Below are 15,711 nucleotides of genomic sequence, written 5' to 3' on the forward strand. Positions count from 1 at the left end.
GGCTGGGGGGGATCCTTTAGCAGTGGGCTTCGCCCGCCCACTTCCTGGATCCCAATAGGTATTGGGCTGGAATCCTTGGCTTAGGCTGAGAACTTCATTGCATCCATTGAGGTGTCAGCTACAAATCCTGTTGCTAGGGAGACTTTCTTTAAAATTGAACCAAGGTTGAGGTGATCTCTGTCCTTGAGGACTCTGAGCTCTAGCCAGGAGAGAGATGCTATTGCAAAGCAGATAGCTACCTGGGATGCACTGAGGGTGGTGAGGCCTCAAAGTCCCTTTTTGAGAGTGGCCTCCCTCTTTCTATCTGTGAAGTCCTTGGGGTAGAACTTGCCTTTTCAGGGAATTACCATATCCCTTGCAAGAGATGCTACAGCAGCATCAACCAGTGGCATTTCAGCAATAGAGTCCTTCGGTTTTTGAATGATGTAGAGCCTGAGGGTTGCTCTTGTTAATGTGCTTGCCTTTTTCAGGCGTATTCCTTTAATCCTTAATCACTTCCTCAAAGGAGGGGTGAAGGGGTATTGCAGTCTTGAGAGGATTTTAAGGGGAGAATTTACTCTGAGACTTACTTGTTCAGGTTGAATTTGAATAGTGAAGACAACCTTACTGCACATAGTCTGGAATTTCTCATGGAGGGAAAACGTCTGATGTATTCTTTGAAGCCAATAGCTTGCCTTCCTCAGTGGGAGGGAGAAGAGGAGGGGGAAGTCAGAACTTGTACCTCCTGGATTTTCTGGTGTTTTCCCCCCTTTTTTGTCCCTTTATTTTTAGCTTTTTTAGCTATTTTTGGATGTGTTGGGTGTGTAGAAGTTCTGCTTTTGCATTGAGGCGTTTTAAAACTTGCCTTCCTTAGGGTCTGAAGCCCTCTCAAGAGATCTGTGTTTGAATACTCCCCCTCTGGGAACCATTCCCTCACAAGAGGGTGGCGGGGACTCATCAGGGCCCTCTTGGGCAAATTGGGGGGAAAGGGTAGAAGCCCAGTTCTTTAAGACTTGTGGCGAGGGATAGGGTGGACAGACTTGTGACCCTACAAACCTCCCTCTTTGTTCTTCAGGGGTAACCTGGGACTTAGCCCTGAATTGACTGCATGGGGTCCTCCTTGTTATTGAAGCCTCTCCTTGCTCTGCAAATCGAGCATCACTTGGCTTTCACATCACTTGGCTTCTCTGCCATACCTGAATAGGGGCAGAGGAGCAGGCAGGGAGATGCTGCAGCCAAGAGTCAGGCTGGGTTAAACCACCAAACTGTTAACTGACCCAGGGAGGAGCAGTACGCTGAAAAGATGAAACTGCTCACTACTGTCCAAGCTGAGAAAAAAAAATTAAATAACGAATGAGGGCAGGAGCAATTGAACAGCCTGTTGCTGCAGAGGCAGAATATCTATTGACAAGCGGGAACAGAGGGGCAATGGTCAGAACGTATGGTGCCAAAACACTGATCTGCCTCTGAGCTGCAGCCCAGACATCCAGAATTGTGGGAGAAGCTGGGTTGCAGAATCAATTTTTTTCTGTTAGATTAAAGCAGCGGTTCTCAAACTGTGGGTTGGGACCCCAAAGTGGGTCATGACCCTGTTTTAATGGGGTCGCCAGGGCTGGTGTTAGACTTGCTGGGGTCTGGGGCTGAAGCCAAAAAACTGCCTCACCCAGGGCTGAGGCTAAAGCCTGAGGGCTTCAGCCCTGGGTGGCGGGGCTCAGGTTACAGCCCCACCCGCCCCGGGCTGAAACTCTCAAAATTCGGCTTCACCCCCCTCCCCCAGGAGGGTGGGGCTCGGGCTTTGGCCCCCCCTGCCCAGAGCAGAGGGGCTTGGGCTTCGGTGCCCCTTCCTGGGATCATGTAGTAATTTTTGTTGTCAGAAAGGGGTTGTGGTGCAATAAAGTTTGAGAAATCCTGGATTAAAGCATGGACTGTAGTCCAGGCCCCTCATGCTCTGCTGCAGAATTTAGGTCCAACTTGTCACAACATACTTGGGTGCTACAACGTTCTAATGTGACATACTGGTAACTTTGCAACAGCTTTTCTGTTTTTTAAAAAATAGATTTTTTTAATAACTTCAGACAAAATAATACAATCTATACAGTAACCCCTGTTTTTATTTAAATATTTATGCTGTCTCTAGTTTCATTTTCTGATTCTAATGTGCCACATATCTATGTTAATCTTAATAGATAACTGCATTATAGAAGCCCTGACAGTGAGAGAAGAGCTAGGGATTTTGGCAGTGGAATGGGGACAACTGGAGCTCTTTATCTGGAGAAGTGTTGGAGGAATTGGGATAAAGGAGACCGGCTATCTCTCTCTGAGCTGTTGTTTAAGGTTATGTGAAAGATCAGGGAAGACAACATTGTTTTACTTCATATTTAGTTCATGTTTGAAAAGCTTTTTCTTCACAAGCATAAGTACATGACACATTTTTGAAAACAAAAGTTTAGGTTTTGGAGCATTGTTCAGTGACATAGGATTCTGTGGAAAATTCTTTGGCGGCACATTCACAGAATGCATCCTGACTAGTGAAAGAGGGTGCAAGAGGGAGAGAAGAGCAGACATAGCATTTTATAGGAAGACCATGTGACTACAAGGCATAAAAACATACTACTTGTACATACTTTGACTCTTTCCTCCATTCTTGAGTTCTACTCATATGGTTTATGAGTAGTGCCCTACTAAATTCCAAACCATGAAAAACGCATCACAGGCGTGAAATCTGGTCTCCCCCTGTGAAATCTGGTCTTTTGTGTGCTTTTACCCTATACTGTACCAATTTCATGGGGGAGACCAGAGTTTCTCAAATTGGGAGTCCTGACCCAAAAGGGAGTTGCAGTGGGGTCACAAAGTTATTTTACAGGGGATCGTGGTATTACCACCCTTACTTCTGCACTGCTGCCTTCAGAGCTGGGCGGCTGGAGAATGCCGGCTGCTGACTGAGGGCCCAGTTCTACAGGCAGCAGCACAGAAGTAAGGGTGGCAATACCATACCATGCCATCCTTACTTCTGCGCTGCTGCTGGCAGCAGACTGCCTTCAGAGCGGGGCTCCTGGCCAACAGCTGCTGCTGTCTGGCCACTGACCTCTGAAGGCAGCGCTGCCACCTGCAGCAGCGAAGAAGTAAGGGTAGCAGTACCACAATACCCCCTACAATAATCTTGCGACCCTCCCACAACTGCTTTTTGGGTCAGGACCCCTACGATTACAACACCATGAAATTTCAGATTTAAATAGCTGAAATCATGAAATTTACTATTTTAAAATCCTGTGACTGTGAAATTGACCAAAATGGACGGTGAATTTGGTAGGGCCTTATTTATGAGCAATGAAGGAGTTGAATATATCGGGACAAATTTTTGTAGTATCCAGTTTTGACTGTGTGCAGTGTGTGGTGAGGTGCTGTAGAGGAACTAGTTGCAACTTCTTGATTGTGAGGCCAATTCCAGGACGGCTGTAAACTACTCTGGCCAGCTATAGCCCTGGAGGGCTATTACGCCAATCAACTCCTTCATTGCTCATAAATAAGGCCCTACCAAATTCACGGTCCATTTTGGTCAATTTCACAGTCACAGGATTTTAAGTTGAGGCCCTTATTCTTGACATATGTCCCCTTTGTTGGGAGCTGTAGGAGTTGGTGGTAGAGGAACTGGCTATTCTGAGTATTCCCAGTCAAAAAGATCCATAGGCATTACAAACCCATGCACCGCCAGAGTGGAACAAAGGAACTGGATCTGACCAACAAATCTAGCCCATGATTTCCTTCCATATATTTAAGGATATTTCCATTGAAATATTTTTCTTCTATGAAAAATATTTCTATCTTCTCTATGGCATCTCTAAATCAACCACACATTGCCATGTTGTCCTAAAATTGCCAACTACAAAATTTGGAACTAGTACCAAAGAGGAGGAGTCAAAGGGAATTTTGTTCCTCATAGGAGGGGTAAGATGACACAGGCTGGATACAGGATTGAATAAAATAATGTACATTCTTGTTGTTCAGATGTTGAGCCCCCCATTACTTGAACAAAGTTGAAATTAACTTTCACCTTTATTATTATTATTGTAAATTACATTGAGAAAGTCATGAAATTCTGTTAAAATCTTGAAAATATGAACCTTTACTGAACTAAGTTCATAAATGACTTAATGGATTGGAATCCAATTAATCAAGATTTGTAGAAGGTTTGACTGATTTTAGCAACTAGATTGATACAAAGGTTATACTTTAACTTCTATCTGTAGCATAGTCAATTAATAAATCCTTCAGTTTTAACACTTAATCCTCAGATTATTGCACTTTAATGTGCCTCAGGTTATGCTAACAAACTTCAATCTAGAATGACACAGGCTACATCGCCTTTCTTCTTTTTTGTGTGTATCTTAGTGTGCTCTAGGAGGACAGCTATCAAAAGAATTAAGCATATTCCTAATTAGTGCTGTTTATCCAGTGAATAATTCAGCTGTACTTTCTGCAAGCAAACTGCCCTAGGTAATATTTTTCTGTCACGACTCTTGGAAACTTCAACATCCACTTTTCAATAGATTATTTCCAGTACCTAAACATCAAAGCCACTCAGCAGTAGTAGTTGTCTTTTCCCATTGCATTTGTGTTTATAAGTAAAAGCTGTTATAACTGAGATTTTGATTAGATTAGATTTAAGAATTGTAAAGCTCATAAAGCAAAATACTCTCTTCTGAAGAACAAGAAAGAAGTTGCTCCCTTGATTATACTCCAGACCAAGACATACAATATTGAAACTATGAGATCAGCCATACAGCTGATATTTTTGGACTGCTCTGCCTTTCCTAAATAGGACCTTCTTGACCCTTGTTTTGGGCTTCAGATTTGTTTGAAAGCAGGCTAATCCAAGTCAGAAAGATGTTACCTTTTGAAATAAGATGGATTTGTATTGCTTCCAAGGATAGAAAACCATTCAGTTTTCAGATTTGGCACAAACTCAAGAACAGACCGAATCAAGCTCCTGAAGAGCCTGCACCTTTTAGCTCAGCTTTAGCAGACTGACCTATTCAAAAGCATTCAAATATTAAAAATCTTTTGGAAATACTGGGTCTTGATGTGAGACTTTGCAAGAGGGCTTATTGTCAGATGCTTGTGGGAGACCATTCAGATGCAGAGGCACCATTGTGACTGCAGCTTCTACTGAGCCACAAGGAGCGCAGTCAAACAAGGTGAAGAAGAAAAGGAATAGCTGCTTCTCCCGATTATCAAATAAATAGATGCTTATTTTGCAACCATTAATGACTTGATTCTCTGTGAAGTAACAAAGCTCTCTAAAGATTTTTTTTGGCATGGGGGCTGGGGCAGGTGGTTTAGAACTTTTTGTTTCCAACAAACTGGGATAAACATAGCCATATTTGAAAATGGCTAAGGTGGAACATTAACTGCTTTTACTTCAGGTATTTCTCAAAGGTACTACCTGAACATTTTGTTTCACCAGATAATCCTGTTTTGCGAAGGTTGGATGTCAGTTTTAGACACCTTTTTATAGATTGTTCCTAAAAGTTAGTTCCCTCAGCACTTCCTGTTTGTTTTGGAAAGTACTAGATCTCCTATTTTCTTTCTTTGGTGCTCCTGTGATATGGTGATCTACCCCATCAGTATTTAGAGCAAATGAAGAGGTAAGTGGTATTACTCAGCATAGTCCCATTTGCCTTTTGTGTAGCTCCTGTAGCACACCTCACCCTTTATCGCCCTCCCTTGATGAAATAGTGCCAATTTTTGCTTGTGGGTGAGCTAATGTCCAGAGATTTCTTAGTAGTGTATCAAGTTGAGTAACTTGCATAAGCTGCATACAGTTCTTAATGTGTCTTAAGTTGCAGTGAAATACTAATCTTTGGATCCTGTTGTCAAACTCATCTTGCAATTTGTACACCCTCTCTCCAAAGTTCCACGTTAATGATTATTAACGATTGCATTCTTTAGCCCTGAAGTAAAAATCTGTATCTTGTCATTATATAAAGCAGTTTGAACAGTATGGATAACTTTTTCAACTTGCTCCAGATATTAAACTTAAAGCAAAGTTTCAGTTAAGTTCATATTGTTTCATAGTAATTAAATATCTTCATGCTAAGCATTACATTTTGGGTGAGAATGCTGCATCAAGCAGCAAAGACATTTGTCAAACATCGACACTATAGCTTTGTATGAATAGTAACTCTTTGCATTACAGTAGTACCTAGTGACCAAATAGGTTTGTGGCCCCATTGTACTAAGCATTGTTGAGACATGTAGTAAGAATCCTAGCCCCAAAGAGATTAATGTCAAGGTGGGAGAAACTATTTCTACTTTACAGATGAGAAATTGTGGCACAGAGAAACTGACTTGCTGAAGATTAGGCAGGGAGTTTGTGGCAGAGCTGGAAAGTGAACCCCGATCTCCTGAGTCACAGTCAAGTGTCTTAACCACAGATCAGTTTTCTTCTGATGTCTAACACAAATCTGTTGCAAAGTTACCTATTGAGATATTTTTTTAGAATTAAAAACTAGCTGTAGAAATCCTTCTGGAGACCGAATGTGAGTGCTTGAATAATAACTGAGGCTTTTTAGGTACCTGAGCATGGGGACTACCAGCTTTATTTTTAGTCTTAAGACAGAGGAAAACATGAAATTATTCATCATGTCTAACTTTTCAGGTACCAAAGCAGTCTGATCTGCTGTGTCAACCTGATAACCCAAATCGCCAAGTTGAAAATCCGGGTGGAAAGAAACAAGTGTCTTACAGAACAGAAATTGTTGGTGGTGTTCCCATCATTACACCTACTCAGGTAATAGCTTCATAACAAGTAAGGAAATGTTGTTAGTGGAAGAGTTGTGCTATGTGTCTGTCTTGTCAGGATACTGTGACATACATTTATTTTATCAATAATAAATTTGTCAACCCCATCCATCCTCATGCAGAAGACTCATACTCTCATAAGCTTGCTTTTTAAATATTTATCTGATATGGTAGCTAGGTGTCACTTCGACTGTTTTACTTTTCTGTGACTGTATGAAAGATTATACTTTTAAGTGTTGACTTTTTTACTTCCAAGAATTAGACCCTCTATATGAGTTTGAATTTCTTGGCGTGAAATGAGTTTCTGGCATTGACAATGTCAAAGTTGTTCAAGTTAGTTGATTACTGAAGTTAACTGGTATACTTGTTTTTGCATTTTGCAATGGAGAAAGGAAATACTGATTTGGCTCAGAAAGCCAAGATTTTTATAAATGGTGTGCTAGAAACCTGATTTTAAAATAAAAAGTTAGTAATGGTTTTATCTAAAAGTAGATACACAGTAATTCTATTGAGTTTGACACCCTGTGTACTATTTTATCCTCTTGGGTCACATTGGGGGATTGGTTGTTCTGAAGACTTGCATGACTGGCCCTAATCATAGTTTTGGAATTATCTAGACTGCTCTACTCCTCAACAAAGTCACTCCATGGATTAACTTTTTTTTAAAAGGAGTAAAGATTTTGTTTCTTAGGTCTTCAACATACTATTTTTAATTGCTTTATCTGTTTTAATATGTTTATAATCTGTTTTCAGACTGTGTAGTTTTGAGGAGTGCCTGGAGTACTCCAGCAGGCCTTATGTAGATAATTGTCACATTGATATTACTGCTATACTGCAGTGTCAAGTATTTGATGCTTCTAAACAAATCAGAGATGGGGTTTGTGGGCACAGGGTGGACCAAATACCAAATTTAGGGAACCAAATACACTTTCATTTTCTGTTCTTAGATCACTGGGCTTTAGAGCAAACGCTGAACATCCTGAACCTTTCTCTGCTTCATTCTAGAAAGAAGAATTAAATGAATGTGGGGAAGGAGGTGACAGAAATTACTTGAAACGGTCACAAAGCCACCTTCCTTACTTTACTGCTAAACCTCCCCCAGACAATGCTGTTATCAAAGCTGGCTATTGTGTTAAACAAGGCGCTGTGGTAAGTGATTTGGAGAATAATGCATTCCTCTTGTGAAGAACAGAGGCCCAAAAGTTATTAGTTACTTTCCGTATTATACTGAGATCAATTGATACTGATTTTTGGTTTTTACCAAATAACACTAAAGTTGTTAAAATATTGAGAGTAGTTAGAATTAGAATTTTATCAAATGGGTGTTCTTCAGTACTAGTAGTAGTATGTGTTTTATCTCTGTATTGGTATTCTCTCAACTTTTGTGGGGGTTTTGGTGCTTTCGCATGTTTTTGTATTAGGTTAAAATTTGAGACCTTTTGGACAGGAAAACATTCCTGGATATGGGTTTTAGGCTAAGTGTGTAATTAAGGGATGCTCTTTGGCATGAGCATGTGCAGTTATCTTTTTGTAATGAAAAGTGTACAGAAGGTATCTGGACTGAAGCAAGAGTTTACTGTGTGCAGGATTTATAAAGGGTGAAGTGGTTAGGGAACGTTTTTAGGTGTTCTATGTGGTTTAGAAGAGAAATTGTGCAATTCCAAAAATGTGCAGGAGATCGGTATCTAGCCAAACAGTTCGAGATTAAGGGATTTAGCATGTGCTATATTCAAAGCTCTGCAAACTCACAACATTGAAGTCTGGGAGCATGAAACTTTTTTTATCATCAGAAGCAGGAAGTCTGCCAAACAGGCAGTGGGGCCGCTAGATGGCCAAGCTGTTAAAGAACACTTAAGGAAGACAAGACCATTGCAGAAAAAGTAAATGGATTCTTTCTGTCAATCTTAACTGCAGAGGATGTAGGGAAAATACCCATATCGGAGTTATCCTTTATGGTTGACAGATCTGAAATAGTGTCCCACATTGATGTGTCAATAGAAGATGTTTTAGAACCAACTGATAAATTAAACATTAAGTCACCAGGAGCAGATGATATTCACCCAAGAGTTCTGATGGAACTCAAATATGAAATTTCAGCTCTACTAACTGTAGTATATAACCCATTTCAGAAACAAGTCTCTGTACCAGATGACTGGAAAGTAGCTAATGCTGATTTTTAAAAAGGACTCTAGAGGCGGTTCTAATGATTACAGGCGGTGAGTCTAACTTGAGTTCCAGGCAAATTGGTAGAAACTATAGCAAAGAACAAAATTATCAGACACATAGATAACTCTTCCCTAACAAATCGTGTTTAACACAGCTTTTGTAAAGGGAAGCCATGCCTCACCAACCTATTAGAATTCTTTGAGGGTATGAACAGACGTGTAGACAAGGATGACCCAGTTGAAGTAGAGTACTTGGATTTTCAGAAAGTCTTGGAGAAGGCCCCTCACCAAAGGCTCTTACAGACACTAAGTTGTCATGGGATGAGAAGGAAGGTCTCTCATGGATCAGTAAGTGGTTAAAAGATAGGAAGCGAAGGGTAGGAATAAATGGGCAGTTTTCACAATGGAGAGAGAGGTGAGTGAACAGCAGAATCCCCCAAAGATCTGTATTGGGACCGTACTGTTGAATGTATTCATTCATGATCAGAAAAGGGAGTGAAGAGTGAAGTGGCAAAGTTTGCATATGATACGACATTATTCAATATAGTTAAGTCCAAAGCTGACTGTGAAGGGTTATAAAGGGATCTCACAAGACTGGGTGATTGGGCAACAAAATGGCAGATGAAATTCTGCGTTGATAAGTGCGAAGTAATGCATGTTGCGAAAAATAATCCCAGCTACATGTATATAATGATGGGTTCTAAATTAGCTGTTACCACTCAGGAAAGGGATCCTGGAGTTACCATGGGTAGTTCTCAGAAAACTTCAGCTCAGTGTGCAGCAGTGCTTTAAAAAGCTAACAATGTTGGGGACTATTAGGAAAGGGATAAAAAATAAGATTCATAGAAGGGCAATGAAGATGACCACGGGTATGGAATGACTTTCATTCGAAGAGAGACTGAAAAGATTAGGGCTGTTCAACTTAGAAAAGAGATGACTAAGGGGGGATATGATAGAGGTCTATAAAAATATGAAAGATGTGGAAAAAGTGAATACAGAAGTGTTATTTTCCCACAATACAAAAACTAAGGGTCACCCAACGTAAAGAATAGGCAATAGATCGAATACAAACAAGAGGAACCTGTGGAACTCATTGCCATGGAAGGGTGTGATGGCCAAAAGTATAATTTGGTTCAAAAAGGAATTAGATAAGTTCATGGAGGATAGGGCCATCAATGCCTATTAAACAAGATGGTTATGGATGTAACCCCATGCTCAGGGCAACCCTAAATCTCTGACTGACAGAAGCTGGGAGGAAAAGACAGGGTTGAATCACTCCAACTACCCTGTTCTGTACACTCCCTCTGAAACTCTGGTATTGGCCACTGTAGGAGACAGGATAGTGAACTAGACTGGACCATTGGTCTGACCAAGTATGGCTGTTCTTATGAACTTGTTCCTCCTTTTTATTTTAGAAGGACACCAAAGAAATGCCACACAAAAATAAGTTAAAATGATGCTTAAGTTGCATGGTTAGACTCAAATCAGAATGTCAGTTACAGTTACGTGAAAACTTTGTCTGCTCTTGTGTGTGTGTGTGTGTGTGTGTGTGTGTGCGTGCATTATGTTAGTATTTACATTATCTTGTTTCTCAAACACCATGTACAAAACTGATTTTCTAATCTGAGATGTGTAAGCATCTTGAATTCTGACATAAAGCAGAAATACTCTATACTTTAGACTGATGTAATATGAAAAGTATTCAGTGAACTGTATGTACAACAGTCAATATTAGGTGTGCAACTTACAATAACAGTGAAAATTTGCTGACTTATAGGCTGCATAAATTCATGGCTAAATTGCCTTTGTAGTACATGAGTACTGGCAAAATTATTAAAATATGAGGCGATATTGTTTAAGCAGTCTAAGTAAAAAAATATATTAAGCCATTATCACATTATTAGTGGAAGGGTGTATATATAAACCCGTAGTTATATTAAACATTTTACTTTCTGATATATCAGTTTATATGCAAATGTATTAGTTCTTTTTTACTCATAGTTTAAGCACTATGTAATAGAAGTATATCCTTTCTTCTCTACCACTGTCCAATGTACTTTCCTGCTTATTGTCTTCATAATTGACTGGTGGCATATTCTTTGTCCCTAGTTTTCTTTATATTTCTCTGTACTGAACAGAATAAGGTATATTTCTAACCTATTCATATTTGCAATGTTGTTGTAGCCGTATTGGTCCCAGGATATTAGAGACAAGGTGGGTGAAGTAATACCTTGTAATGGACCGACTTGTCTCTTTCACCAAGAGAAGCTTTCAATCTTACACAGAGCTCTTCATGTCTTTCTATATTTTGTCTCACTCCGTTTACCCTTATCCCAGTTTTCCATTCAAGTAATCCTATCACTTTAATCCCATTTGTTATTCCAGGTCATTTGATGTGTATGAAGTGAATAAAGTATGCGTTTGATCCATGCTAGCTGCATGTAGAATGTCAGAGACAAAGGGCATATTTCAGAATTGTCCACAGCACTTTTGGTACAGATTCCCTAAATCAAGGAATATGGACCTCACGTAACCAGTGGTAATGTGTCCTGTATAGGATTTCCTAAATTTTCCCCAGATACCTTCTTTCTGTTCTCTCTAGTTTCCAAAGAAGGGTCTAAACATTTTTTACCACTTTCTACAGAATGCTGAGTTATTGGATTACCATACTGCTGATTTCACAGACTTTGCCGCACTGTGATCCTTAAGAAAACCTGTAACTTCAAATCTTTCCAAGTGTAATTCTTGTGAAATTAAATCTTAGACTTTGGAGAGCAGGATATGTGGTTTTAAAATAATCTAGAGTAATGAATGTAGGAAACAAGATTCCTATGAATAGGAATAATTGGAAATAGAATCGTGGCAGTTTAAGAAATATCCAATAGCTTTTTAGTAGGAATTGCTAAAAGTAATTACAAAAATAAAAATTGGAAAATGCAGCTTTCATATAACTGTTAATAGTTTACTGATGTATTTTTCAAAAAACCTAGCTAGACGGAGTGAAAATTAAAGGGAATCGTGTATTGCTTGGATTACAATATTTTCTTTTTTTCCTTTAATAGATGAAGAACTGGAAGAGAAGATACTTTCAGTTAGATGAAAATACAATAGGCTATTTCAAATCTGAACAGGTATGTTCCCAAATGTGTTATATTGCTTTCAAAAGATGTCTGGAAGTAAATTTCAAAAATACACACTGAAGGTTTCTTAATGATCTACTTGGGTGTCTGAAAAAGTGCTGTGCTGCTTTGGTAACTTTCTGTAATTCTGTTCTATATTTTCAGTAATTTTTTTATGAAAATAGGTCATCTGTTAATCATTTCCCTTTGGAAGTTAATTCTCTGACCTCGCAATCTGCTGCTCTGGAGACTGATATGGTGTTATGGAGGATTGATTTCCAGTAAGGAATAATAATGAATAGAACGAACTTCTAAATGTGCACAACAGTTGCCACTCGTTTTGCATCAGTATTTTGCTCCTCTCATGCTTGGTGGATGCTCACTTGAGTATAAATGATTGTCTTAAGAAATGCTGATTGTCAAATAGAAAGTCCAAGCAAATGTTAAAAGAAGCACAATGCTGTATTTATGCTTCCCTGGATAGCTGCACAGTTCCTCCTGGCTTCCTCTCCCGCCTTCACATGGCCTTTGTCAATAGCAAATTCAGAGGTATGCAGCTAAGAAACAAACATCCTGTTTGCATACAAACATCTAACTGAATAAAGATTTGAAATAATAGTAGTAATTAGTATATATTGGCCAATTTCGAAACATATGAATTTTTAAGTTCTGTTGGCTGGTCTTTAAATTGTGCTAGTAGCAGAGTACTGTCTAGAACAGGGATGAGCAAACTTTTTGGCCTGAGGGCCACACCTGGGTGGGGAAATTGTATGCAGGGCCATGAATCTAGGGCTGGGGCAGGGGGTTGGGGTGCGGGAGGGAGTGCAGGGTGTAGGAGGGGGTGCGGTGTGCAGGAAGGGCCTCAGGACAAGGGGTTGGGGTGAAGGAGGGGCATGGGGTGCAGGAGGGGACTCAGCAGGGGGTTGGGGTGTGGGAGGGGTGCGGCAGGGAGCTCAGGGAAGGGAGTTAGGGGGCTCAGGGCAGGGGGTTGGGGTGCAGGATGCAGGAAGGGTTCGGGGTGCGGGCTCTGGCCCAGCGCCGTTTACCTCGAGCGGCTCTGGGGTGACAGCGGCACGCAAAGGGGCTAAGGAAGGTTCCCTGTCTGCCCTGGTCCCGTGCTGCCTGCAGGCGAGGGGAGCACACAGAACCCTCTGCCCCCCCGGTGACACATCACCTTCATATTGGTGCACCTAACAAAATTAATGTAGCGGGGGTGGGGCTGAGGGGGTTCGGCGTGTGGGAGGGGGCTCAGGGCTGGGGCAGAGGGATGGGGTGTTGAGGGATGAGGGCTCTGGCTGTGGGTGAGGGCTCTGGGGAGGGGCCAGGGATGAGGGGTTTGGCTCAGGGCTGGGGCAGAGGGTAGGGGTGCGGGCTCTAGGGTGGGGCTGGAGATGGGGTGTGTTGGGTGCAGGCTGCCCGGGGGCTGCAGATCTTGCCACAGCAGCTCGGGGCCGGAGGAGAGGCGCCTCTCCCCAGCCTTGGCAGTTCCAGCTGGGCTGGGCCGAGGGAGGGGCTCCACTAGCCGGCAGCTCTGACGGGCCTGGGGGGAGGCGCTTCTCCCCACTGCAGCAGGTCCATGCTGGGGCCGGTGGGGAGGGGTGCCTCTTGTCTTATCTGGCTACTTTGGCAGGCCTGGGCTGGGCCAGGGAAGGGGGTACCTTCTAACTTAGGTTAGAAGTATAGACTCCTTCAGACAGAGATGTACAGAATATTGTGAAACTATGCTGAGGAGGTCTGCAGCCTTCCTTGACAAACTTATAGCAATATATCCTTCATTCATCCTGGGAAGGTGTAATGAAGGAGGTTTGGGTCTTCCTGTCACACCTAATAGCCTGGGACAGTATCAGACTGTTGTTTCCATCATCAGACTGGGATCCCTACCAGACATAAATGTGGGTATTTTCCCTGGTGAACAGGAACTTAGCATTTCTAACTGGGGGAGATATTTACCTGTAAGAGTGGTCTTGTCACTCTACAGGCCCTTCACAGGCAGCCAAGTTCAGGCAGGTACCTAAGCCCCTTTTCTTTTTCGCATAAAAACTCTCAGGTGGCATCAGATTAATCAAAAAGAAACAGTGAACTGTTATGACACCCTAAGGGCCCCCACATGCTTTCATAAACAATGCTACTGTGTATGGCCCAATGTCTCTGTTGAGGAGAGGCGACTTCATTCCCTCTGCATGAGATGAGCATTGGCATTTTACCTGCAGAGAATGAAACAGATCAGAAACTCACCCAGACTGTTCATCGTTATTGCCATAAAACAAGTATAAGTACAAACTATATTCTCTCAGAAAGTCTAAGTGGATCTACTGTCAGTTGGCACAGCTTCTTCCTCCACACGGGGTAAGGGCTCCCTGTACACCGGGAGCCTCAATAGCATCACTTCAAGAGGTGCCTCTGCTTGATATTTGCAGGGCAGCTACATGGAGTTCCATCCGTACATTCATGAGATTATGCCTTGGTTCAAGGCTCCTCTGCTGACTCATCCTTCGGGACAGTGGTTCTACAAGCAGCTATAATACATGGAGCTTTGCATCCTCCTCCTCCTCTTAGTATTGCTTGTCAGTCACCCGTGGTGAAATAAAACAGAGGGACCAGCACTGGAAGAAGAAAGGGAAGTGTTACTTCTCTTATTTTAACTGGAGTTCTTTGAGATGTGTGGTCCCTATCTGTATTTCCCTCTGCTTTGGAATATGACAAGATTCATGGTAGAGATGGAACTGGAGAGGTAGTCGATCTGCCCGACCCCTTATATCTTTGGAGCAGGGACACGGGTGGAACACTGGAGACGGCTTGCAAGATTTCTCCAGTCTCAGGTGCATGGCATACACTTATACTTCACAGTGGAATACAGATGTGGACCATGCATCTCAAAGAACTCCACAATAAGGTAAGTATCAGGGGGTAGCCGTGTTAGTCTGTATCTACAAAAACAACAAGGAGTCTGGTGGCACCTTAAAGACTAACAGATTTATTTGGGCATAAGCTTTCGTGGGTAAAAACCTCACTTCTTCGGATGCATAGAGTGAAAGTTACAGATGCAGGCATTATATACTGACACATGGAGAGCAGGGAGTTACTTCGCAAGTGGAGATCCAGTGATGACCGGGCCAATTCAATCAGGGTGGATGTAGTCCACTCCCAATAATGGATGAGGAGGTGTCAATTCCAGGAGAGGAAAAGCTGCTTCTGTAATGAGCCAGCCACTCCCAGTCCCTATTCAAGCCCAGATTAATGGTGTTAAATTTGCAAATGAATTTTAGTTCTGCTGTTTCTCTTTGAAGTCTGTTTCTGAAGTTTTTTTGTTCAATGATAGTGACTTTTAAATCTGTAATAGAATGACCAGGGAGATTGAAGTGTTCACTTACTGGCTTATGTATGTTACCATTCCTGATGTCCGATTTGTGTCCATTTATTCTTTTGCGGAGGGACTGTCCGGTTTGGCCAATGTACATGGCAGAGGGGCATTGCTGGCACATGATGGCATATATAACATTAGTGGATGTGCAGGTGAATGAGCCCTTGATGGTGTGGCTGATGTGGTTGGGTCCTCTGATGGTGTCGCCAGAGAAGATATGGGGACAGAGTAGGCAACGAGGTTTGCTACAGGGATTGGTTCCTGGGTTGGTGTTTCTGTGGTGTGG

General features: G+C 41.8%; 1 protein-coding gene across 1 annotated transcript in view; it reads left to right on the top strand.

The window, feature by feature from the left end:
• The window catches only part of PLEKHA1 (pleckstrin homology domain containing A1), an 84,637-nt gene that overhangs the window by 52,559 nt on the left and 16,367 nt on the right, over positions 1-15,711 (top strand). The window contains exons 6-8 of the mRNA XM_065407403.1: positions 6,638-6,769; positions 7,786-7,929; positions 12,008-12,076. Of these exons, the coding sequence (XP_065263475.1) occupies positions 6,638-6,769; positions 7,786-7,929; positions 12,008-12,076 (345 nt within the window). The remainder of the gene's footprint in view (positions 1-6,637; positions 6,770-7,785; positions 7,930-12,007; positions 12,077-15,711) is intronic.

Source organism: Emys orbicularis, chromosome 7 (assembly GCF_028017835.1).
Source record: "Emys orbicularis isolate rEmyOrb1 chromosome 7, rEmyOrb1.hap1, whole genome shotgun sequence".
NCBI classification, from domain to species: Eukaryota; Metazoa; Chordata; order Testudines; family Emydidae; genus Emys; species Emys orbicularis.